The sequence below is a fragment of the Camponotus vicinus genome, unplaced genomic scaffold (assembly GCF_025532165.1).
Source record: "Camponotus vicinus isolate PSW18456_S1 unplaced genomic scaffold, iyCamVici1.0 SCAF_1, whole genome shotgun sequence".
Lineage (NCBI taxonomy): Eukaryota > Metazoa > Arthropoda > Insecta > Hymenoptera > Formicidae > Camponotus > Camponotus vicinus.
In genome coordinates, this window is record NW_028141945.1 from 7,170,237 (window position 1) to 7,192,809 (window position 22,573).

Below are 22,573 nucleotides of genomic sequence, written 5' to 3' on the forward strand. Positions count from 1 at the left end.
ATGCATTCTATCAAAATCTTCGACTATTCGGCGAAAGATGACACGAAAGGCGTCGTGACGCTTTTACATTAACATCTGTGGTTTACTTTCCCATCTTTAATTCATGATCTGTATATAATTGCATTGCTACTATATATGTATGTATGTATGTATGTATGTATATATATATATAGTATAACATGTCGTATTTCGATCATATGTTGCGAAATGTTTATTATGTCTCTCTCTCTCTCTCTCTCTCTCCCCCCTCCTTCTCTAAAAGACTATTTCTATTTCTCATTTAATTAATATATCTTTAAATTACACACACACACACACACACACACACACACACATATATACATATAGTTATTAAAATATGATATAATTATATTTTAATATTATTTTTAATAATATTTTAATATAGTTATATTTGAATATTATATAATGCTATATTTACACACACATAAATAGAAAGAGAAAAAAAGAGAAAGAAAGTATCTCATTTTGAATAGGACAGATATTTCAGAATTAGAGATATATGTATACATATACAAGCAGATGCATACATACATTCTTTTTTTAAGAAAATAAATTTATCTTACCGGCAAAAAGATTGCTTTTGTACTAATAATAGATACAAGAAAAATTTATAGTCTTGATTTGCCTTTCGGTACACTAGCTGTTGTGTTTTCACGTTTGTTTACGCAGTCGCTTCGATTAGCGGCTTGAAGAAAGTTCTTAGTCGGAACTTTGCCGAGTTGTACGAAAGATTCTATGAAATGCTGGCTGATTTCCCACTACCGACTTTTCCTTGTAGAGAAATTTGTTTACGACGAAAAATTGTGAAAATGTCTATCTCTTAAGGGAGACATTGATGCTGCAAAGTTTCTTATTTAATACAATAGAATTAAAAAATTCAGCTATTATTTTTAATATTTATTAGTGATGTATTTTATTAATTATAACGATAAATTAAAAAAAAATCATTGATTATATAAATTAATTATTATTATGTACTATTACAAATATTATTATTAACAATATTATTAAATAATATATTAAATAACAGGAAAATTTATGCGGATTTTATGACAAAGAATGCAGTTGCACAAACTCTTCCGATAATTTAATATATAACAATTTATTGCATTATTTATAAATATATAAATTACAACTAAACTGCATCTATGTACACATACAAAGCTTATTTTATCTTCTTTAATTTTTATTTATACTCACGATTCTTTTTCTGTCTTTGAATCATCATCGTCAATCTTGCAGTTTCTCGCGGAAAAATACATATCGATAAGAATCGATATATAGCATGAAGAAACTTCGTGAATGTTCATTCGAGTCTTCTTCGTCTACAAAACTGCAGACGAAGAAAATCGAGAATATCGTTGAATCACAAAGGGATGATGACAATTGAGGATTGACTTACGGCAAAGTGCACAAGAAATCTATAGCATTCGAATAAATATATATCAGCTCTCCAACTAACATAAGTTTTTATCTGCACATATATGGACCATTTGGAGAATAGATCTTTCTCCACAATTTCTTTCCGCGCTAATAAAGCTGATGAAACGGGTTTTTCTCGAGTTCTCAATTTCTCGTGAACATTTCTATGCTTTGAGAAAAATATTTCTATAAAATATCTTCACTTATTCACATCCATGAATATAACTATATAATTATTTTATTGTTTACTGAACATTGTTATAGTTTAGATGATAATATTATTTGATGAAAAAAAGGTATTTGCGTTTCCTTTCACATTTTAAATGTGTCTTTTTAAGTGGATACTATAATTCTTAGAGTATTTTATTATAAAATTCTGAGAATTAATAAGTGAGATTTGCGAATATATAGCGGACGAATACTATGTTTGACGAATATCTTCCATGATATTAGCAGCCTGGAATCTGATCCTGTCTGCGACAGCAACAGAATCAGACCAGTCTCCCTTTGAAGGAACAGATTGGCATGCGGGAGAGCGGTGAGGGTAAGAGAGCGTATATATCCTGCTAATTACGATCTCGGATTTGCTTGTGACGTTAGACGTCTTGAACAGAACGTCTGTTCCTTGACAGATAGATTGAGTTGCCTTTCGCATTATATTAGGGCAATTAATAATAATTGCCTTCCTGTCTTCCGATCCATAAATTGCTATATAAGATCCTATGGTGTAATCTCAGTTTAAAATAATGATTCTTGTTTTTTGATCTTTAATAAAATATACTATATCATGCGATAGGTCAAAAGAAAATATACAGAAAAGTGTTAACGTGTAATATTATGAGATTATAAAAAAATAGATATATGTAAGTATATAAGTAAAATCTCTCTCATTATACAAGGTGTTTATTTTAAAACTTTCCCGTTTATTTCATGAACGACTATTTTTTGCGAAAAATGCCAAAAGACATCAATTTTGTTTTCGAGGGAGACATTTAAGTACATTACATTAATTGTAACGAAATTTTTCCATCCCCTTCGTCGGGTAGCTACTCCTTCAAAAATCTTAAATGACAATAGAGATCAAATGGTATATCATTTTAAAAGTTTTTTGATTCTCTGTACAATTCTCTTTCTTTTTTTTAATTTAAGTGAATATTTTTCGAGAAATCCCACTTGGAAATTTTAGGTTAAAAATGTTTAACATACAAAGATACGTTTTGGAGTAGAATTTATTTATTAATCATTTATTATAACAAATGTTCAAAATGTTGTCCATTGTTCCCTAAACAATAATATAAATGATTCTTTCTTTATCTACACATACACGAAATATTTTAATACTTTTCTTTAAATGAATATTTTTTTCACGATAGAATTTTATATTAGGACGACAAATTTCTGAGAACAAAATATTATAATACATGCCTATTTCAAAATTAAATTTCCAAGATATCCAATTTTTAAGTTAGCAGTCACAATATATTATTTGTGTATTTTGATCATTATAAAAATTATTAAAAATATCAAATATATATTGTAATTCATGTAATTTAATTCTCGGTTATTTTTTAATATTTTTTATTTTACTATTTTAGTACATTATGTAACTATATTAGTCTTTATTGTTAAAAATATAGACGAAAACAACATATGATCGATAAATTTATGAGAATAATCATGAAACTTGATTCTCACAATCTGCGAACATTTGTTTGCGAGATAGACAGGCCTGTGAAATTTATTCGCGATCTGGAAATCTCCACCTCGTCTGTCAGCTACAACCACGAAAATCGGAAAAATCTGCCAGCGTGGGAAAAAGCGCGAATTCGCGAGATTCGCGATGTTGAAGTGGTATTAAAAATGAATTTGACGGGCATATTATCTTGATTATTCTGACGTTAATGCGAATTAATTCGATGGCAGCAATCTATTTAAAATTTATAACAAGAAATAAATTTTTGTATTATACATTTATCATCTCGAAGTTTAATTTACAAAAGTATAAATCAATTAGTTTTAAATTAGTTTAAAATTATTGATTATTTTATGACTGATTAGTACTTCGATCTTTCGTCAAGATCAAAATTTATTATAAATAAAAGTAAATAGATATATATAATTATGCTAATAATTATATTAATAATTTATAAAAATATATTGACAACAAAAACTATACCAATGAAAAATAATTATCAATAATAAAATTATCTGAATCATAATTATAGTTGAAAATTCTTTCCAAATATGTTAATAAAAAACTCAGTCTTGAATTATTCATCTTGCAAATGAATATAGCACACAATAATAAAGATAATTAGATTACACAGGCCCACAAAAAAAAAAGTACCCTGTGCTGGCGATCTGACTAGGCTAGTCTTATGTATTTTGGCCCGCTGAATTCGAATCTGACGTCAGAATTGCTCCATCACGTCACAGTTTTTTTTAAATCTCAAAAGAGGAAGACGAAAATTTCGTAAAAATCGATATTCTAGGGTAGTAAGACTGCGCTTCTTGAGGGAAAAGTTACCGAAATCATATTTCCATGTATTTTCGGGCATTATAAATCCAAATCCGATTTGTCACACCAATCATACCATCGATTCCATTAACATTTGTCATGAAAAAGTAGCAATCTTCCGTATTCCATATTTGATTTTAGTTTATTCATAAATCTTATATTGGAAAGAATTAATCTTATATTCTCCAAGTCCAAATTTTGAGAAAAATTTTTTCGAAACTTACAGCTTCTAGCTGTTGAGTTCGTATAAGATGCAGAAATTTCTTTATATAGGTCACAAACCTCTTTTCATGTCTTTAAAGCGCTAGAGGTACATGAAAAAAAAGATTGTGCTATCTGGAGGTAAAAACCTATCTTAATATCTTCGCATCTTGATAAATAGAATCTGTTTGCAGTAAATTTTAGGTGTTACAACCTGAAAAAAAAAATGAACACAAAAAAAATTGAGCACAACGTTTATATTTTAGGTCGGATTTGGATTTATAATGTCTGAAAATACATTAAAATATGATTTTGGTAATTTTTTCTTTAAGAAGCGCAGTCTTATTACCCTAGAATGTCGATTTTTACGAAATTTTCGTCTATTTTTGAGATTTAAAAAAAACTGTGACGTGATGGAGCAATTCTGACGTCAGATTCGAATTCAGCGGGCCAAAATACATAAGACTAGCCTAGTCAGATCGCCAGCACAGGGTACTTTTTTTTTTGTGGGCCTGTGTTATTAATTCTATAATAATTTTATATTTTTTTAAAATAAGCAAAATGCACGCACGATTTATCTAATTTGCAATAGATTTCTTTAACTTTATTGCAAATCTTGAGAAAATTAAATCTACAAATCTCAATAAATATTATAATAACTATATGCGAAAGAAATTTCTTTTTATATTATTTTATTCATTTAATTGTTAAAATGATGATTTATTTTTGGTACATTAGAATAAGTAAAGCGATCGACGAATTAACTTCGAGATTCTTATTCGCATTTTCTCTCGCTTCGCACCTCATCAAATATTTGCGTGACTTTTCGCGCCTTGATGTATCCGCCGGATCTCTACGTTTGTTGTACTTGGGAATTTGTGGTTCCGCGTAACTTTATTCGCCCTTAGTGAAGGCTTAAACTTTGCTTCTCTTCTCTTCTCCGCAGGAAAACTTCCGTCGAGGAAACGTTAACGATGGATTTTCTGAGGGGATCAATAAACAGAGTTTTCTTCTTTGCCTTTTAATAACATGACCGATCGATATTGTGATTATATAAATGTGGGCATGTGTATTATATGTCTATGTTTGTGCACATATTTATCTCATTTGACGAATAAAAAAAGGGATTGATTTAATTAAATAATTAATTCAAAATAATTTGTAGATTGTGTAATCCATTTGTTATTTTTCATTTTAATACATTTTTCACGTACAGGTGCATATGCAGGGAAAGAAACATGAAAAGTAATTTACAAAAGCTCTTTTACGCATTTATAATCATCCATGCGCATGGTATAAACATTTACACTTCCCTCTCTTTCGTGCTCTTAATTAAATCGTTTTATTTACAAAAATGTTGTTATACTTATTTTTAATTCATTAATTCGCAGGCCTTTCTATAATATATAAAGAATCTTATAATTAATAACAATTTTATAATTGCTCATAATTGCTACTAATTGTTGGTAATAATTATTAACTAATAATTGTTAATAATATTTTTACACATAATTATATTGATTCTCTTTCCTTTCTCTTTTTTTCTCTCTCCCTTTCTTTACACACACATACACACACACATCACAATTATTTTTACTTTTTAAAAGTCTTGAATTAATCTTAATTTAATCAAATTATTGAAGTATTATTGTTATAGACCATTATTTATCTATAAATTATTAATACCTAACAATTAATTAATTTTTGTTTTATATATTATTTTTTTATAATATATAAAAAATATATAAGTAATAAAATCTGTTTTAAAAATGGAATTTTGGTTGATAACAGATTAATTTTTTAACATTATTATTTAAAGTTATTTACATTGACATTTATTGCACTGATAAAACTTGTTTTGATTATCGCTAAATCGCAATTATGATAAAAATATGTATACATATCTCATTGCATAAAACTTATATATTTATAATTATAAATATTATGCATGCACACACATATATATATATACTCATATATACAATACACACAGTATATGCACAATAGCCTTTTTGTACATTAAAAATTTCCTTATCAAAGTAAAACTAATGAGCTAAGCAAGAATTATATGATATGTTTGAATATTCTCTTTTCTTTAAAAAGGATAATTAGTAATGATTAAAATTATTTTTAAAAATATTAAAAATATTAAATTATTATTTTTTTGTTTTAAGATTAATTAAAAGAATAAATCATTTTACGAACATATTCAATTATTCAAAATAAAATTTAAAGATAGATGATAAAAAATTTTAATTTATATTTAAATGTCTCTCTTTAATACATATTGGTTTCTTCTTAAAACGCTTTCTTTATTTAAATTTTTTCTTAAACAATCAATTATATTTCTGTTATGTAAAATTGTGTATTTTTTGTTTCTAATTATATGTATTAAAAGCTACAAGTTTGTAATTAAAAAATATTCAGTTACAGTAAAACAATTGTCTATAATGATAACTCTCTCTTTATAAAGAATATATAAAATATAAAGAATATTCCCTTATATATATAATATTCATTTAATCGATTATAGATATTATGTTTATATTTTTATTATTTTTGGTACATTATTGAGCAACATTTTGTAAAAAATTAACGGCAAACGCGCGTGCCAATTAACAAAAATTAACGTTACTTCTAATAAAATTTAAAAAATGTATTATAATTTAATACATTAATTTTTTGTGCATATTATAATTTTCCGAGGCGAAAAATATATTATATATGTCCATAACCAGCGTTAATTAATCATAATTATCATTCTATAATAATAATTAATATATTAAACAAATAAGAATGTTAAAATTTTTCTTAGTGATAAACATATACAATAATAACAAATATATTATAACAACTTTCTAATCAAATTAAAATTAAATTGAGTTAACTTTAATTTTAGAAAGAATGTAGAGTATAATTTTTGATTGAATGAATTAAAATGTTTAGTATATTTCCATCAAATCGAACAAAAGAAATGATGAATAAACAATAATCAAATGTCCATCTTTTAGATTAATAAATTAAAAGTAAATTTGATAAAACTCGATTTGTATAATTCATTTCTCTGACCGAGGAGTTTAATGTAATCAATTTAATTAAATAAACAGTTTAATTTAATTTGTATTTATGAATGGATAGAAGAAATAATGGAAATATCATAAACAAAAATGGAATTAAATCTCCTCAGAATCTATCAATATCTTTACAGAAAAAGATTCCTTTACATGTTTTTACATCACAATTAATTATCTTCAATCATGATCAAAGACTATAATTTCAAGTCGATTTTGTCATCACGAATAACCTGTTGCGAAGAGTTTTCACGGGCAATGCAATCGCGGACAGCTTGCAGGACAATGCCTATTCGTCGGTCCAAGGCGTTTAGATGGGGTTCCCATAAAACAGGAGCCACCGGATCTTTCGCCATGCTCTGCCGCATAGCGGCGCTAAGCCGTATAGGCCCGTTGTGAAAGCTGTAATCAAAATTAAAAATTATAATAAAATTTTATGTTAATAAAGTTTTATGTATTTGCGTGTGCGTGCACGCGCATATATACGTGTACCTGTGTACATACATACAGATATACAATATACAATATATATACAATATATATAGTGTTTGTATATAAAATTTTTAATGAATATATTAAATAATAATAAAAAAAACTTGAATGATATTCTATAAAAATTGTAAATAATATTATATAAAATTTTATATATATATATGTATGTATATCGGTGTGAAATTTAAATTTGCACTTGATATTTGCATATTATATTAATTATCTCATATAAGTATCAATACTTTTTGATATTAATAGTTAATAATTGTGTTGGTCTAATGAACTGATTTGAATCATTTAACCTCCACTGTGCATTGTGAGTGAGATTCAACAGTAATATCCTGCTGCGAAGCACTGAGCGAGATCAATAGCAATGGGAGCGGTTGATTCACGCGTGTTTGTTTACTGTATTTATTACGTATAAAGCCACCGCTCGTATTTGCCATTATAGCACTGGCATTTTGAATTTTCATATCGAACGAGAACGCGTTGGAAATGACGTGTTGGAAATGTGGAATAAATGGTGTTAGCATGTTAATCAATTTATGCAGTTCTAATTATTTATGTATTTCGTATTTTTAACTTTCAATTTAATTGTAATTGACCGTCCGTATTTTAATAACTTTTTTTAAAGGAAATATACTCCTGGACAAAATTAACGCATAATTTTTTTCACTTTTTCTTTAAAATTTAAATATCAGCTTTTAAAGAAAAAGTAAAAAAAAAATTATGCGTTAATTTTATCTAGGAGTATATATTTGCACACATATTTTTGCACAATATATAATATATTCTGCGTGTTTTGCATCAATTGTAATTATAATCAAACATTGCAAGTATATCATGAGATCATCGATAGATTGCTACAATAGATTAATGAAAGCGATGATTATTATTGTATCGAAAGATATATTTAGACCATGAGAGATAAGTTCATAAATCTTTCATATGTATGTATATATGCATATGAAAGTCGATATATATATATGTATATATATATATATGTATATAAAGTAAGTGCATATCTTTTAATGATAGAAAATTATATTACGTCCTTTATTACTTTCTTGTGAAATCGATTTTTTCTGAAGAAAATATCAAACAAAATCATCATTTATCTAATTTTTCAGTTTTTAGTATCATATGTTTTCATAATTAAGAATAAGCTTCAAATTAAAGTTCTAATCAATTAAATTTTTCCAATTAGATGAAGAATACATGTGTAATTTGTCTGTTTGATTAAAATATTATATTTTTCCATATATATATGGAAAATTATATACATTACATAAAATAGATTAAAAACATTTTTGTATTTAAAAAAAATAATTACCCAATTAATAACAAAAATCTAAATTATATTAAACTAAAACTAAATCGTGCAAATTGTAAAGTACTTTATTGTTTGTGAAGTTTAATATGTAAAGTTTGCAAAGAGTTTAGTTTATAAAAAGTTTTTTTAATCGATTCAAATAATCTTTTATACTCTCCTATAATTCAAAAATTATTATTTATTATATCATTGTAATTATTCAATATTTTTGCTAAAGATAAATCTATTTAAATTGATCAAAGGAACGTACTTGTTGTTAGAAGCTAATATAAAGTATGACACCATTTATCTCAATTTTTCAATTTTTAGTATAATTTGTTTTTATAATTAAGAATAAAATAAAATAAGTTCAATTTTATACACGCACGTAAACTCGCATTGACAATGAAAGCAACCAGGTAAACAAAAGTCTCGGGATGAAAAGGCTATTCGATCTCGAAGCTCATCCTTCCTCCTTAATCCTAAAAGAAAGTCCTCCAAGGACTCCCCGGTGAGTAGCCAGCCGGTGGCAAAGCAAAGTACTTTGAGAGAGTCTACTTTTATCCAACGTGACGTGCCACGTTGTGTGCGTATATGCGCACGCGCGCGTATGTGTGTGTGTGTGTGTGTGTGTGTGTGTGTGTGTGTGTGTGTGTGTGTGTGTCACCTCGTATAAATAGAGCCCAAGTCGAGTGTCTGCTCAAGCCGATACTTTATTCATTGGCAGTCCCACCAACCCTTCCAGGAGGCTTCCATTATCGTTCTGAAAGCTTCCGACCGTCTGGTTGTTGATCTAAAAACCCACGTTCGCTCTGAAAAGCGTCTCGAGGCTATTATCAATCCGGAAAACCTTCGGACTCAATATTATTTTCTTGAGAAATTTTTAATTACATATTGGAAAATTATTTTCAATCATATTAGCGCGATTTGCTAATTTAGTCTAACAGCCTATTATTGATCTAAACACTTGCTTTTGTATTTTTATCGTTTTAAAAATTTACAATTGTTTAATAGATGGCGAAGCAAGTAATTTCGCTTCATTGTTATCGTAATTACGTTAGTCGATCGGGCGATCGGTCATCGTGCAAAATGTAGAAAATAAACTAACAGAAGAAGTCACAATCAACGAAACAGCGCAGTAGGAAAAGCAATTATTCTGTAATAACGCGTTCAATAGACGTGTAGGTTTCTTTAATTCTATTATGCATTTGTGTGTGTGTTTCTATTTGTTTTTTACAAGTGGATAGTTAAGATTTATGTTAAAATATATTTGTATATTTGTATATTTGTATATTTTAAGCAGGAACTATTAAAAATTCTGTTTATCACATATTTTTGTTTCTTTATTAATCATTTATGTTATAATTTTTTTATAATTTGTAGAATCTTTACATATATAATTTCTCTCTCTCTCTTTCTCGGTTAATTAGTCTCGGATAATTATTATTATAATAAAATAATTATTTTTTTAACAGAAAGAATAACATAATGATTTTTAATACATTGTAGATAAATGATAAGAGATAAAAATTAGTTTTATTTATATGGTAATTAAAAAATATAGGTATAAATAACAATGTATTGAGTATATGTCTTGTTGTTAATGCACATGTTAACACATTAATAACAGAATATATACCCAAATCTTGTAAATAAATTCTCCGAGAATTCTATGATTTTCCAGATATTTATGTTCAAAATACCAGGCAAAATTAAAATATTTGTATATAAATATAATTTTAAAATAGTTTATTTATTGTGTGTGAACTTTATACTTTAACATAAATATAAAATATTTTAATATATTTTAAACCTAAATATAAAAAATTTTAACATATTTTAAACCTAAAAAATTTCAAATTTTTTATTAAATGTATTTTTTTAAATAAATATTTATGTATTAAATAATATAGCTGGTGCTGGGGAAGGCTTTAGTAGCAGTATTAGAGATAGTTGATTACGTACAATATAAACAAAATGATCAAAGAAGCCCCAGGCAAATATTTCGAAAAATATGAAAGATACGGAAAAACGTTTCAGACAAAAGTTGTTTGGTTCGAAGAAAAAAAAAGTAATTTGCAATTAACAATTACATATTTTTTCTCAAAAACAACTGTTTTTCCTTTACACCAATTGATTCCTCACATTATTTTGTGCATAAAAGTATTAAGGTAAGCTAATCGAAAAATGAATATTTTACTAGATATTTTAATAAACCATTAAAATTTTATGTAAAATTAAGAAATTATTTCAAGCCTCATAACTCGAAAATTACTTAATGAAAAATAACTTAATTATAGTGTTTTGGAAACCTCTCAAGGTAAGCTACAAGAATATGCAATGAAAAATAGGGAATTACATTTAAAAAAAACAAGAACTCCATATGATCTTGGCACGTTCACTCAAGGTCAAACCTATGATACCATCTTATGTCCCCCTTCGAATCAAACAACTTTTGTCTAAAACGTTTTTCCGTATCTCATATTTTTCGAAATATTTGCCTGGGGCGACTAAAATGAAACACCCTGTATATATATATATATATATATATATATATATATATATATATATATATGGGGGGATGTATGAAAATTAGAGAAGTACATGAATATAGTACGATAATATATTTTTAAAGAGAATTTATATTTTCCACGTTTCATTTTGCTCTAAAAAAATCAAAATTTGACACACATACGATATATATAGAAATATAAGAGCAATTATTTTAAGTCGTCGATTCTTGAACGAATCGCACATGATAGACGGTGTCTGTCGATCGACCAAATTTCCAATTCAGAATAGTCGACAGTAGATTCGGTGCCATGAATTCAATCCTATCGAAAAAAAGGAATCGGCAAAAACTTGGCGATAAGGCCAATCTGGGACTGTGTTTTATCAGAATTGTCAGAGCATGGTCGTGAATCTTCGCTTTGATGCAAATTCGCGTTTTTACGAGCCGTGCGATAAATTCGTTCAGCCGCCTGAATTTTGCGGACGCGCAAAGTATCGAAAATGGAAAACCGATAAATAATGTCAAACGCGAGATTAACACTAGGGTATAGATTAAAACGCTTCCAATCAAATCGTTTGCTTCTGTATTATCGATATTATCTAGTTTCTCTAATCATGAAATATATCCCTTCCTCTCCTCTCTACTCACTTACTTACCTAACACTTACTTACCTTACACACACACGCACACACGACATTTTAAATATTGAATTGTGTTATCGAAGTGATTACTACATGGTTATATTTTGTAAATTCGATAAATTTAATAATCGTTTTTTAATGATTAATGAAACATTTAATATTGTTATGAAGGAGACTAGAAAGAGTTAATCCGAATAAATACGCATTATTTTATAATGATAATTCTATAAATTTTATACTTAATATATACTATATATATATGTGTGTGTGTGTGTGTGTGTGTGTGTGTATGTATTTCATATTAACTACATGTAATTATAATTATGATATAATTTCTAGCGAAAATGAAAAAGAGAGATTTAACATTTTGGAAAATGCCAAAATCTCTCTAAAATTAGAATAATTTTCGCACAAATTATGTACTATTTATTATAGCATCAAGTATTGCAATATTGCAATACTATAGCATCAAGTATTGCGGTATTGTAATGTTATAGTAAAAATAATAAAAACATTTGACTTACCGGAGTAGAGTACTTAAAGTTGTCTGTCTAATTATACAGCATTGTAAGAGAGGTGCCAAAATAGACGTTTCATCATGAAAGGGTTTTCCAAAACCTCTTCCGTGGTCCAGATGCAACGTGAAACTATCATTTCCAAAAATCCTAAATGTCTCGTAATGATGGCGGTCCATATTGCCTGTTAAAAAGTCAAAGACGGCCATGTCCATTAAATCAAGCAATCTTCGACCTTCGTCATACGGTGAGATTTCTTTTACCAGGGAGCAATAGTCGGAATCTGTAATTTTGTAAAAAAAAAGAGTTTTATTTATAAATTTAATACACAACGAATATTATGTATGTATGTGTTTGTATGCATGTGTATATATATATATATATATATGTATAATTACAAATCTTTGTACTGAGAAAAATCGTTTGTATCAACAAGATGTATATGAATAGAAGGCATTTTGGTTAAACAAGTAGAATTTCTAGATATCACGATAAGATTCGATTTTTTACAATTAAAACGTTTAATAAATATTTACTATAAGCACATTTGGTTAGTATTTTCTAGTTGGATTTATAAAACTTCTTGTTATATTAACTAACATGGACACAGTGATGCTATTTTTTTTTAATTTAGTAATATTATCAAGAAAATTTGATAAATTTAACAAGAAGAAATTAATCGTACTCATCTGATAATTCCTAAAGAAATTCTGATTCGTCCATTTTCTAACAGACATACTGGTTGAATCTACCAGATGTCTAATTAATGCAACCAGATTTTTTCTCAATGTGTGAGATATACATATCATTGCGGTATAACGAAAAAAAAAATGTTTATAAAAATTTGCCCCCGAAGAGAATTAATAAATAGACATGCGAAAGTTTTATGCTCAAATAAGTACATGTATTAATTAATATTAATAAATCATAATAATAATTGATCTTATCGTCGATGACGCAACGATTTAATAATCGTTATGTCATTGGCGATATTAAGAATATGATAATAACATAAAAAAGTAATAAAAAAAAGATGTTAAAAAAATAAATAATAATGAATAATCAAGTAAAATGCTACGAAAAAGTAAGACATTTGCTTTACATATAAGAGATAATACAGAGTTAAAAGATTTTATCTTTTATAATTCTTAAAATGTCTTAGAACACAATTCTTAAAGAAATAAAACATATATGCTCCGTGCCTTACCGTCTTCCCATTGGGCCTTCTTCCGCTTGTGATAACTCCTGCGCCAAGGGTGTCGCCAGGCTTTCCTGGCGGCGAAGGCTTTGTCGGGCAGAAAAGCAGCAAAGCTGCCCTCCAGGGTGTCGGGACTACCGCAAACCGCGTGTGCGGTATCACAATAGTAACTGCATTTGCCATGGAAGCACAGATTGCCAGCTGGACTTACAAAGAACGTTTTGAGCAGCTCGCCGTCGGCAATCTGATAAATTTCTGTTGTGATATTAAGAGTTCGACCGCTTACTGGCATCGCTCTGTGGAACCCTAAAAGCCTGTAAATAAAAAAATACTTTTCTTTTTCTGCATTTAAAAACAAAATTATTAATGTTAAATTAAATTATTCGCAAAGCTTTTAAAATCAAAACCTCCATCTTAAAATGTGAAGAAAATTTTATAAATATTATATACATTGTCTCTCCAATCTTTCATCCTGTGAATAAGATTTATTTTTCTAAATATTATCCTCCGACAAGGATAAAAGAAACATATATAGCTTTGTCTTGATAACTTTGATTCATCTGGGTTCTTTTAAAATAAAAATTGAAAAAATAAATTTTTAAATAATATTTATTGCATTCACAATTTAATATAATTGATTTATATTGTAAATTATATCTTTGAATTTTTTAAATATATATACTGTGCTTCTATTTAATACTTTTATGAACAATTAATTTTACATTCTTAGTTTCTCTTTTTCTTATATAAAATCGAATAATATTTTCGATCTCAATACATATATTTCTACAAATTAAAAAAAGTAAATATGTAATTTTACCTGTCTAGATGAAAGGAAGCGATTTCAGCAGTATGTCGTTCGAAGTCTGTGAAGTAGAAGTGATTCGGCAAAGTCTGTTGCTCTCGCGGAAATCTGCATGATAATGATTTGATTATTGTTATATTAAAAATAAACTAAAAAAAAAACAGAATTTGGAATGGAAGATTAGAATTTATAATTTTTCTTTGATTTTTGACAAAAAAGGAGTAAAAATAATTTTAAAAAATATAAAAAACAAATTTTTAAATTAAAATTTTTGTTAGTATATTAATTATGGCTTTGAGATAAATAAAAAAGCAAAATGGTTTTGGAATATCTTATGTAATCGACAAAGATATGAACTTGTTTGGAAGAAATTCGCGTGTGTAATATTGTAGAGATTACCCGAAATTGCTATATTGTAGAAGATTACAGCGAATTGCGGCATCAATCGATCGATATCTGTCGCGTGACTTTGTAAACGCTCGTATATTGCATAACTCAATAATCATGTCAATTATACGTATGTATGTATATTATTCTATTTATTAGATTGCCATCTCTAAAATTTTATACAAAATAAACAATTACAAAACTATTTAATTTTACATTAACAAAATAACTTTTTTATAAAAGATTTCATTAAAAAATTTATATTAAAAATTATATTGAAAACAAAATATAAAAGATATCTCTCTTTTTCTTTTGGTTTTTTCTTTAAATATTGTAAAAGGATTTATTTATTTATTTATTTCATAATTATATACCATTTCTATTAATCATTTGTAGTACACTCTATACATCATAATTATTTATTTAGCATATAAATTAATATAATTCAGCAACGTACACACGCGCGCGTATGTGTATGCGTGTGTGTATGTGCATGCGCGCGCGCGCGCGCACACACACACACACACACACACACACATATACATATATTCACATGTATCATAATATTCAATTGTTATAAATCCATGTTCATTATCAATCGCTTGTTATTTGATAATCATTTCATGCTATCCGACATTGGATACATAGGCTAAATAAGGACATTATCAAAATTATATGTAGGATTGCACATTGAAATTAACAAAAAAAGGTTGTTACATAATAAATAAATAAATACCATCTACGAAAGTAGAAACGGCTTCTTCATAAAACGGCTTTTTGTAATATTTTATCTGTAGGTATATGTTTACATATCTAGTCAGTAAACTATTTTATTAAATCATCCTACAATGATAAATTTCAAATTGTGCAGCATGCAGTCGTGCGGAACCCATCATATGATAAAGAAAAATCAAAATTATTCGTCGGGGAAGTGCAGCGAAGGGACAATGCGAAAGCTCGGGCTTTTATTGGTCCCCGAGTTTCTCTTGAGGATTTCTTTTGAGATGAGCAGGAAGGGGAAAGGACGAGAGAAAGGAAGGAAGGAGAAGAAGAAGAACAGGAGGAAGAGAGAGAGAGAGAGAGAGAGAGAGAGAGAGAGAGAGCTTGAGAAGTTCCGCAAAGTCGAGCACGATCAAATATTTACTCGATGATCTTAGTGCGGGCTTACGAGCCGCGCGTTATACGTGTATATACATATATGTATACACATGAGATAGGACAATAAACACGTACACAAAACACACCCATACATAAGTGAAATGTGATCGATCAGAAAATAAGGAAAAAATCTAATCGCAAAAATCGGGTCATTCGAATAATTAATTCAATATTCGTTTCTATATATATTAAAGAACTCTACCCTTAACTTCCTAAATTCTGAAGATTAAATTATAAATGTTATACAAGAACACTTAAAACCTGGACTCTATTGTTCCGTAAAATATGGGTCATTGCTTCATAAGTATTTCATAAAGCTGTTACTTTTGAAATCTGACATCCCAACTCAATAACATTATTACATTATATATGAAACATATAAATCTTAAAATAGATAAATCGTATGTGTGTGTATGTGTGTGTACATACATACATACACACACACACACACATATGTCGTAAAGAGAAAATGTTTTTATTCTTTCTTTAGACAGAGTAAATTTTGTCCGAGCGAGTAACGAGAGCTTATTGCGGCCGAGCCGCGGCCCCAAAATTCTCGCTACTGCTCTCTCGCGAGGTCGCAAACTTTCGGAGGAACTTATTGGCGAACTTATTACTGGAGTTTAAGCCGCGCGCGAGTGGCGGCCACTTATCGTGGAATCTTCGGCCCACTGGAAGTTTAAAGGGTTCTGGACTCGTGTGGATCATTGAGAGAAAGAGAGAAAGAGATGATGGTAAGGAGGAAGCGGAACAGAAATAAAGTCGTAATATCAGACTTGTCCGAAAATTTTTCTCGGTCTTTCTGGATATTGCACTATCGCTACTTGTCTCCTGATGATCTAAAAAAAAATTCTATTGCGACATGCGCACGCGGCACATGCATATATTTAAATTGCTTAAAGAATTATTATATTCTATATTTCACATTATATATAATTTTATATATATATATATATATATATATATATATATATATATATATATATATATATACTATGGTGTATATTTCTTTATGTGCATTAATATTATTTTATTTATATAAATACCGATTTAAAACGAAAAAACATTGACAAAATTATTTGATTTAAAGATATTAGAAATAATATTTACTTATTTATTAATAGAGTCATCATATAATTTAAAATAAAAATGGTCGGAATGAAATATCAATTAAATTCCAATTGAATTCGCCGCATTTAACAAGGTAAAGTAAGATGAGGCAAAAAGACACGTATGTTCGGAAACAATAGAGTGTGTGACGTATCATTTACGAGAGAAACGGTATGAAAAGAAAAGAAGACTAGTGAAAAAAAAAAGGGATGACGAAAGGACTGTGAAGTTGCTTGAAAGTATTTCTCTCACAGTATGAGGGTTGTGCTAGAGATTGACATAATTGTGCTCGTAATTTAATCTGCATAATATTGTCAATGAGAAAACTACATTGAGAAAAAATCTGGTTGCATTAATTAGATATCTGGTAGATTCAATCAATATGTCTGTTGGAAAATGAACGAATCAGAATTCCTTTAGGAATTACCAGATGAATATGATTAGTTTCTGTTAAATTGATATAGGTTTCCTGTTAAATTTACCAAATTTTCTTGATAATAATAATAAATTTAAAAAAAATGGCATCACTATGTCCATGTTAGTTAATATAACAAGAAGTTTTATAGATCCAATTAGAAAATATTAACCAAATCCTTATATCAAAGTCTATTAAACATTCTAGTTGTAAAAAATCGAGTCTTATCGTGATAACAAGAAATTCTGCTTAGTTTAATCAAAATGTCTTCTCTTATATTATATCTTGTTGATACAATCAAATGATTTTTCTCAGTGTAAGACAAGAGAAATGATTATATATTTAATCCGTTTCATATATCGTAACTTATCAATCTTGGTTTTTGAAAGATCAGAACGATGTCACAAATATGTTAGAATTTTCATTTCGTCTATATCTTGGCATTAATGTAGACACTATTGGAACGATGTTCCATAGTAGCATCACGACACCCATTGAGCGCCAACAAATTGCCGAAGTAATTTCATACCTTGCCTGCCTGCGACTCCAAGATATACGAAAAACTTTGCGACGCTCACAGTGGTTCATGGTCTTTACTCTCAAAAGTCGTCAAAAGTGACCTCTTCCTCGTAATTAGCGCATGATTACCACTAATTAGCGCCATTTGCTTATACAGCATATGCACATGATTATTTTATATTTATATTTATGCATATGATTTTATATTTATATTTGGTATATATTACGTTTTTGATACATGTATTTAATTTGAATATAAATATAAATATATGTGTAAATGTATGTGTGTAGGTAGGCATAATAATAATTACTAATGTTACAACATATATACACATGCACTTGCGTGCATGCGCTTGCATTATGTGCACAATGTATGCGTGCGTGTGTGTGTACGTGTTTTATATACGCATTAATCCTTCTTATTGTGACTTTTAAATATATATATATATATATATATACATACATATATACATATATGCATGTTTGTGATTTACGTGTATTGTGATGATATGTTATATAAAGAGGATATAAAGATAAAATATCATAAAATAGTAAAATTTATATTCTTATACAAATATTAATGATGTACTTACCGCATTGGTTTAAATAATGCTTGCATGTTATCACCATAATCAATGGCTAATTTTAATTGCGTTCCACCATCCTTCTGAACTGTAACAAATTAACCGATAAATCTTTACATTATAAAATATTCGACTTAATTAAAAAGTTAAAACTTCTTTCTATACAAATTGGTATAATATCTTCCTATTTTCCTCTGTCTTTTTCTTCTCTCTCTCTCTCTCTCTCTCTCTCTTTCTTAACATATCAAATATATTCTCTAACATATTTAATATATAATTATTATTTGTTTGTTGTGTTATATGTTGAAATTTGTTTGTATGTTATATGTTGAAATACATAAAAACACATATATTATTTGCAAATATAATCCTGTTCTATATAAAAAATGGAGAATTACATACTTATAAAATCTTATTCAATAATTTATAAATATCAATATTTTTCCACACATTATTAATTAGAAAATATTTCGAAATATTTAAGTACTTTTAATATAGCATGATTAGATTAGATTAAGAGATTAGATTAAGCGATTTATTTAACTTCTGTATCACTATTAATTTCAAATAATATGAATCGATAATTCATCAAACAATAATAAGTCATCGTGGCCAAATAATAAAATGTCCGTCGTCTGCAATCCGAATTAAAAGTATACAATATTCAAGAAATTGACATAGGTATCGCAAGATCGATATATTTGGCGGAAAATAAAACCAAGTTTATCCTGATATGTCGCTTCATACGATAGTGTGTGAATAAACAAACGCAAATTCGCGACTATTCGTGATTCTACAATTAGGTATATGCCATCAGGACGATTTAAAATTAGCTAACACAAATCGACCAATCTAAAGTTACATATTTTAAACAGAAACACACAGTCACACAAAATGTTCCTAATGCTCTTAAATATATATATTTTTTTATAAATAAATGATTTTTCAATTAATTTTTTTAACGATTGAGGAATATTGATAATCGACATTAAAAGAAAAATAATTATTTTTTTCCTTTTGTATATAAGAGAAATAATATCTGTTGTGAAGATATAATATTTTGATGATTTTTATCCATTTTCTTTTTTTTACTTATGTTACACATTTTGTCGAACTTATGTTTCTTAGATTCAAAAGAAAAAAATTGTATTTTTGCTTTTCAATGTTGAATTTTATATCTGTTATTTTTCTGCACCTCTCTCTCTCTCTCTCTCTCTCTCTCTCTCTCTGTTATAAGAAATAAAATATACAGTTTAATAAAATATAATTAAACGCTAATTTGTTACTTTAATTCTAAATTATTATAAATTTTTTACTTGTAAAACTAATAGCTTGTTTATCTTTGTCAGAAACTCACATTATTACATCATTATTTACACATTATATATATTTATACATTATTATTACTTTCATTATTACATTATTGCATGTTTATGTATCATTATATAATATGATGATATAGAATATAAAACATTGTAGATTTAATTTTAAAAAAATATTTAATAAAATAGTTAATAAATATATATATATAAAGAATTATATATCTTTAAATCTTAAACAATGCTAAAAAATAATCGTACATATAATGATGAATTTTATAATAATATATCATCCTAGTAATTATGCCAATATTGTATTGGACATAAGTACATGTAAATCACAAACATGTATGTACGCATATACAGGGTGGACCATTTTAACCTTTAATGGAGAATAACTCGAAAACCAAGCCCGGGAGAGAAAAATGTTTCAGACAAAAGTTGTTTGGTTTCAAGAGGGCCATAAGATGGTATCATTGGTTTGACCTTGAAGAGTTATTTGAAGGTCACATGAAGGTCACCTTCAATTTCTTAAATGGAACCTACTATTTGTCATTGCATATTCTTGTAGCTTATCTCGAGAGCTTTCCAAAACACTATAATTAAGTACCTTTTCGTTAAGTACTTTTTGAGTTACGAGGCTTGAAATAATTTCTTAATTCTCTTACATAAACCGTAAAATATCTTGTAAAATATTCATTTTTCGATTATCTTACCTTAAAACTTTTACGTACAAAATAATGAGAGGAATCAACTGGTGTAAAGAAAACACATAGTTGTTTTGAAGAAAAAATATGTAATTTGCAATTAACAATTCCATATTTTTTCTTAAAAACAACTATGTGTTTTCTTTACATCAATTGATTCCTCTCATTATTTTGTACATAAAAGTATTAAGGTAAGATAATCGAAAAATGAATATTTTACAAGATATTTTACGGTTTATGTAAAATTAAGAAATTATTTCAAGCCTCATAACTCAAAAAGTACTTAACGAAAAGGTACTTAATTATAGTGTTTTGGAAAGCTCTTGAGATAAGCTACAAGAATATGCAATGACAAATAGTAGGTTCCATTTAAGAAATTGAAGGTGACCTTCATGTGACCTTCAAATAACTCTTCAAGGTCAAACCAATGATACCATCTTATGGCCCTCTTGAAACCAAACAACTTTTGTCTGAAACATTTTTCTCTCCCGGGCTTGGTTTTCGAGTTATTCTCCATTAAAGGTTAAAATGGTCCACCCTGTATATATATATATATATATATATATATATATATATACATATACATATACATATATATATATATATATATATATATATATATATATATATATATATATATATATATATATATATATATATATACACACACACACACACACACACACATACATACATACATACATCCTTTAGATTATTTATATAAGAATTAAATATTTTTTCTTTCATTTTACGATATTTTATATGTAGGTTTTATTAGAAACAAATTCTTCAAAAACTTTATAATTAAATATTTGTTTAATTTGTTTATTAAATATTTTATAAAATATTTTATTTTATGAAATTTGTTTTAATAATGATATATGAGTGAATGATATCATGAGATGATATCATGAGATGAATAATTGAGGGTAATAATTATTTTTTGAAATATTATTAATATTATTAATATTATTTGAAATATGAATTAATTTAGATATTGCTTTGTATAATTTAGATTAATATTAATTTATTATTAAGTATTAATTTAGTTTTATTTTATAACTTCACTGTTGCGCGCGATATAATAAATGTTAACTGTTTTTTTACATTAATATAGAGAATAAATTCTATTTAGCAATTAAAAATCATAATTTGCGATCAATTCGCGCGTAGGAAATAATGCGATATTATTCTTAGTTAGCGCATTATACAATTTTTATATCACTTTTTTTTATAGGAAATTAAGAGTATTTTACACAACTTTATTTAATGTAGAGATTTATTCACAATTTAACATAACACTGTTTTGCCGACATAATAATTTTTTATATAATATTTTATAATAAGGGTTTTTAGTTTTAAAATAATACTATTTTGTATATGGCGCGTGTACATGGCGTCTTTTCTTTACTTTTGTTTAAATTTTAACTAATATGAATAAAAATAATAAAATATATACTTTACAATGAACTTAATAATAATATAAAAATAATGAAATATTAAAATAATATAACTCAAACTAAAAAAAAAAAACGCAAAATAGCAAATAATCTTTGAACTTAAATGACACACAGTAAATAATATTTGAAAGTAAAAAATGTAGATATAGAAAATAATTTTGGACGGGAAGAATTACAAAATAATGCCTTATGGAAGATATTTAAGA

At 27.3% G+C, this 22,573-nt stretch overlaps 1 protein-coding gene across 3 annotated transcripts in view; it reads right to left on the reverse strand.

Moving 5' to 3' along the window:
• Positions 1–6,534: 6,534 nt before the first annotated feature.
• LOC145970774 (uncharacterized) overlaps positions 6,535–22,573 on the reverse strand; it is a 59,932-nt gene continuing 43,893 nt past the window's right edge. For 2 of the 3 annotated variants that reach the window (XM_083097734.1, XM_083097723.1), the window contains 5 exons: positions 18,891–18,969; positions 14,724–14,816; positions 13,913–14,217; positions 12,715–12,988; positions 6,535–7,635 (listed from right to left, as the gene is read on the reverse strand). In XM_083097734.1, the coding sequence (XP_082953860.1) occupies positions 7,431–7,635; positions 12,715–12,988; positions 13,913–14,217; positions 14,724–14,816; positions 18,891–18,969 (956 nt within the window). In that variant the 3' untranslated portion in view covers positions 6,535–7,430. Of the gene's footprint in view, positions 7,636–9,324; positions 9,850–12,714; positions 12,989–13,912; positions 14,218–14,723; positions 14,817–18,890; positions 18,970–22,573 lie in introns of those variants that run through there. The other variant, XM_083097714.1, reaches the window with a different exon arrangement.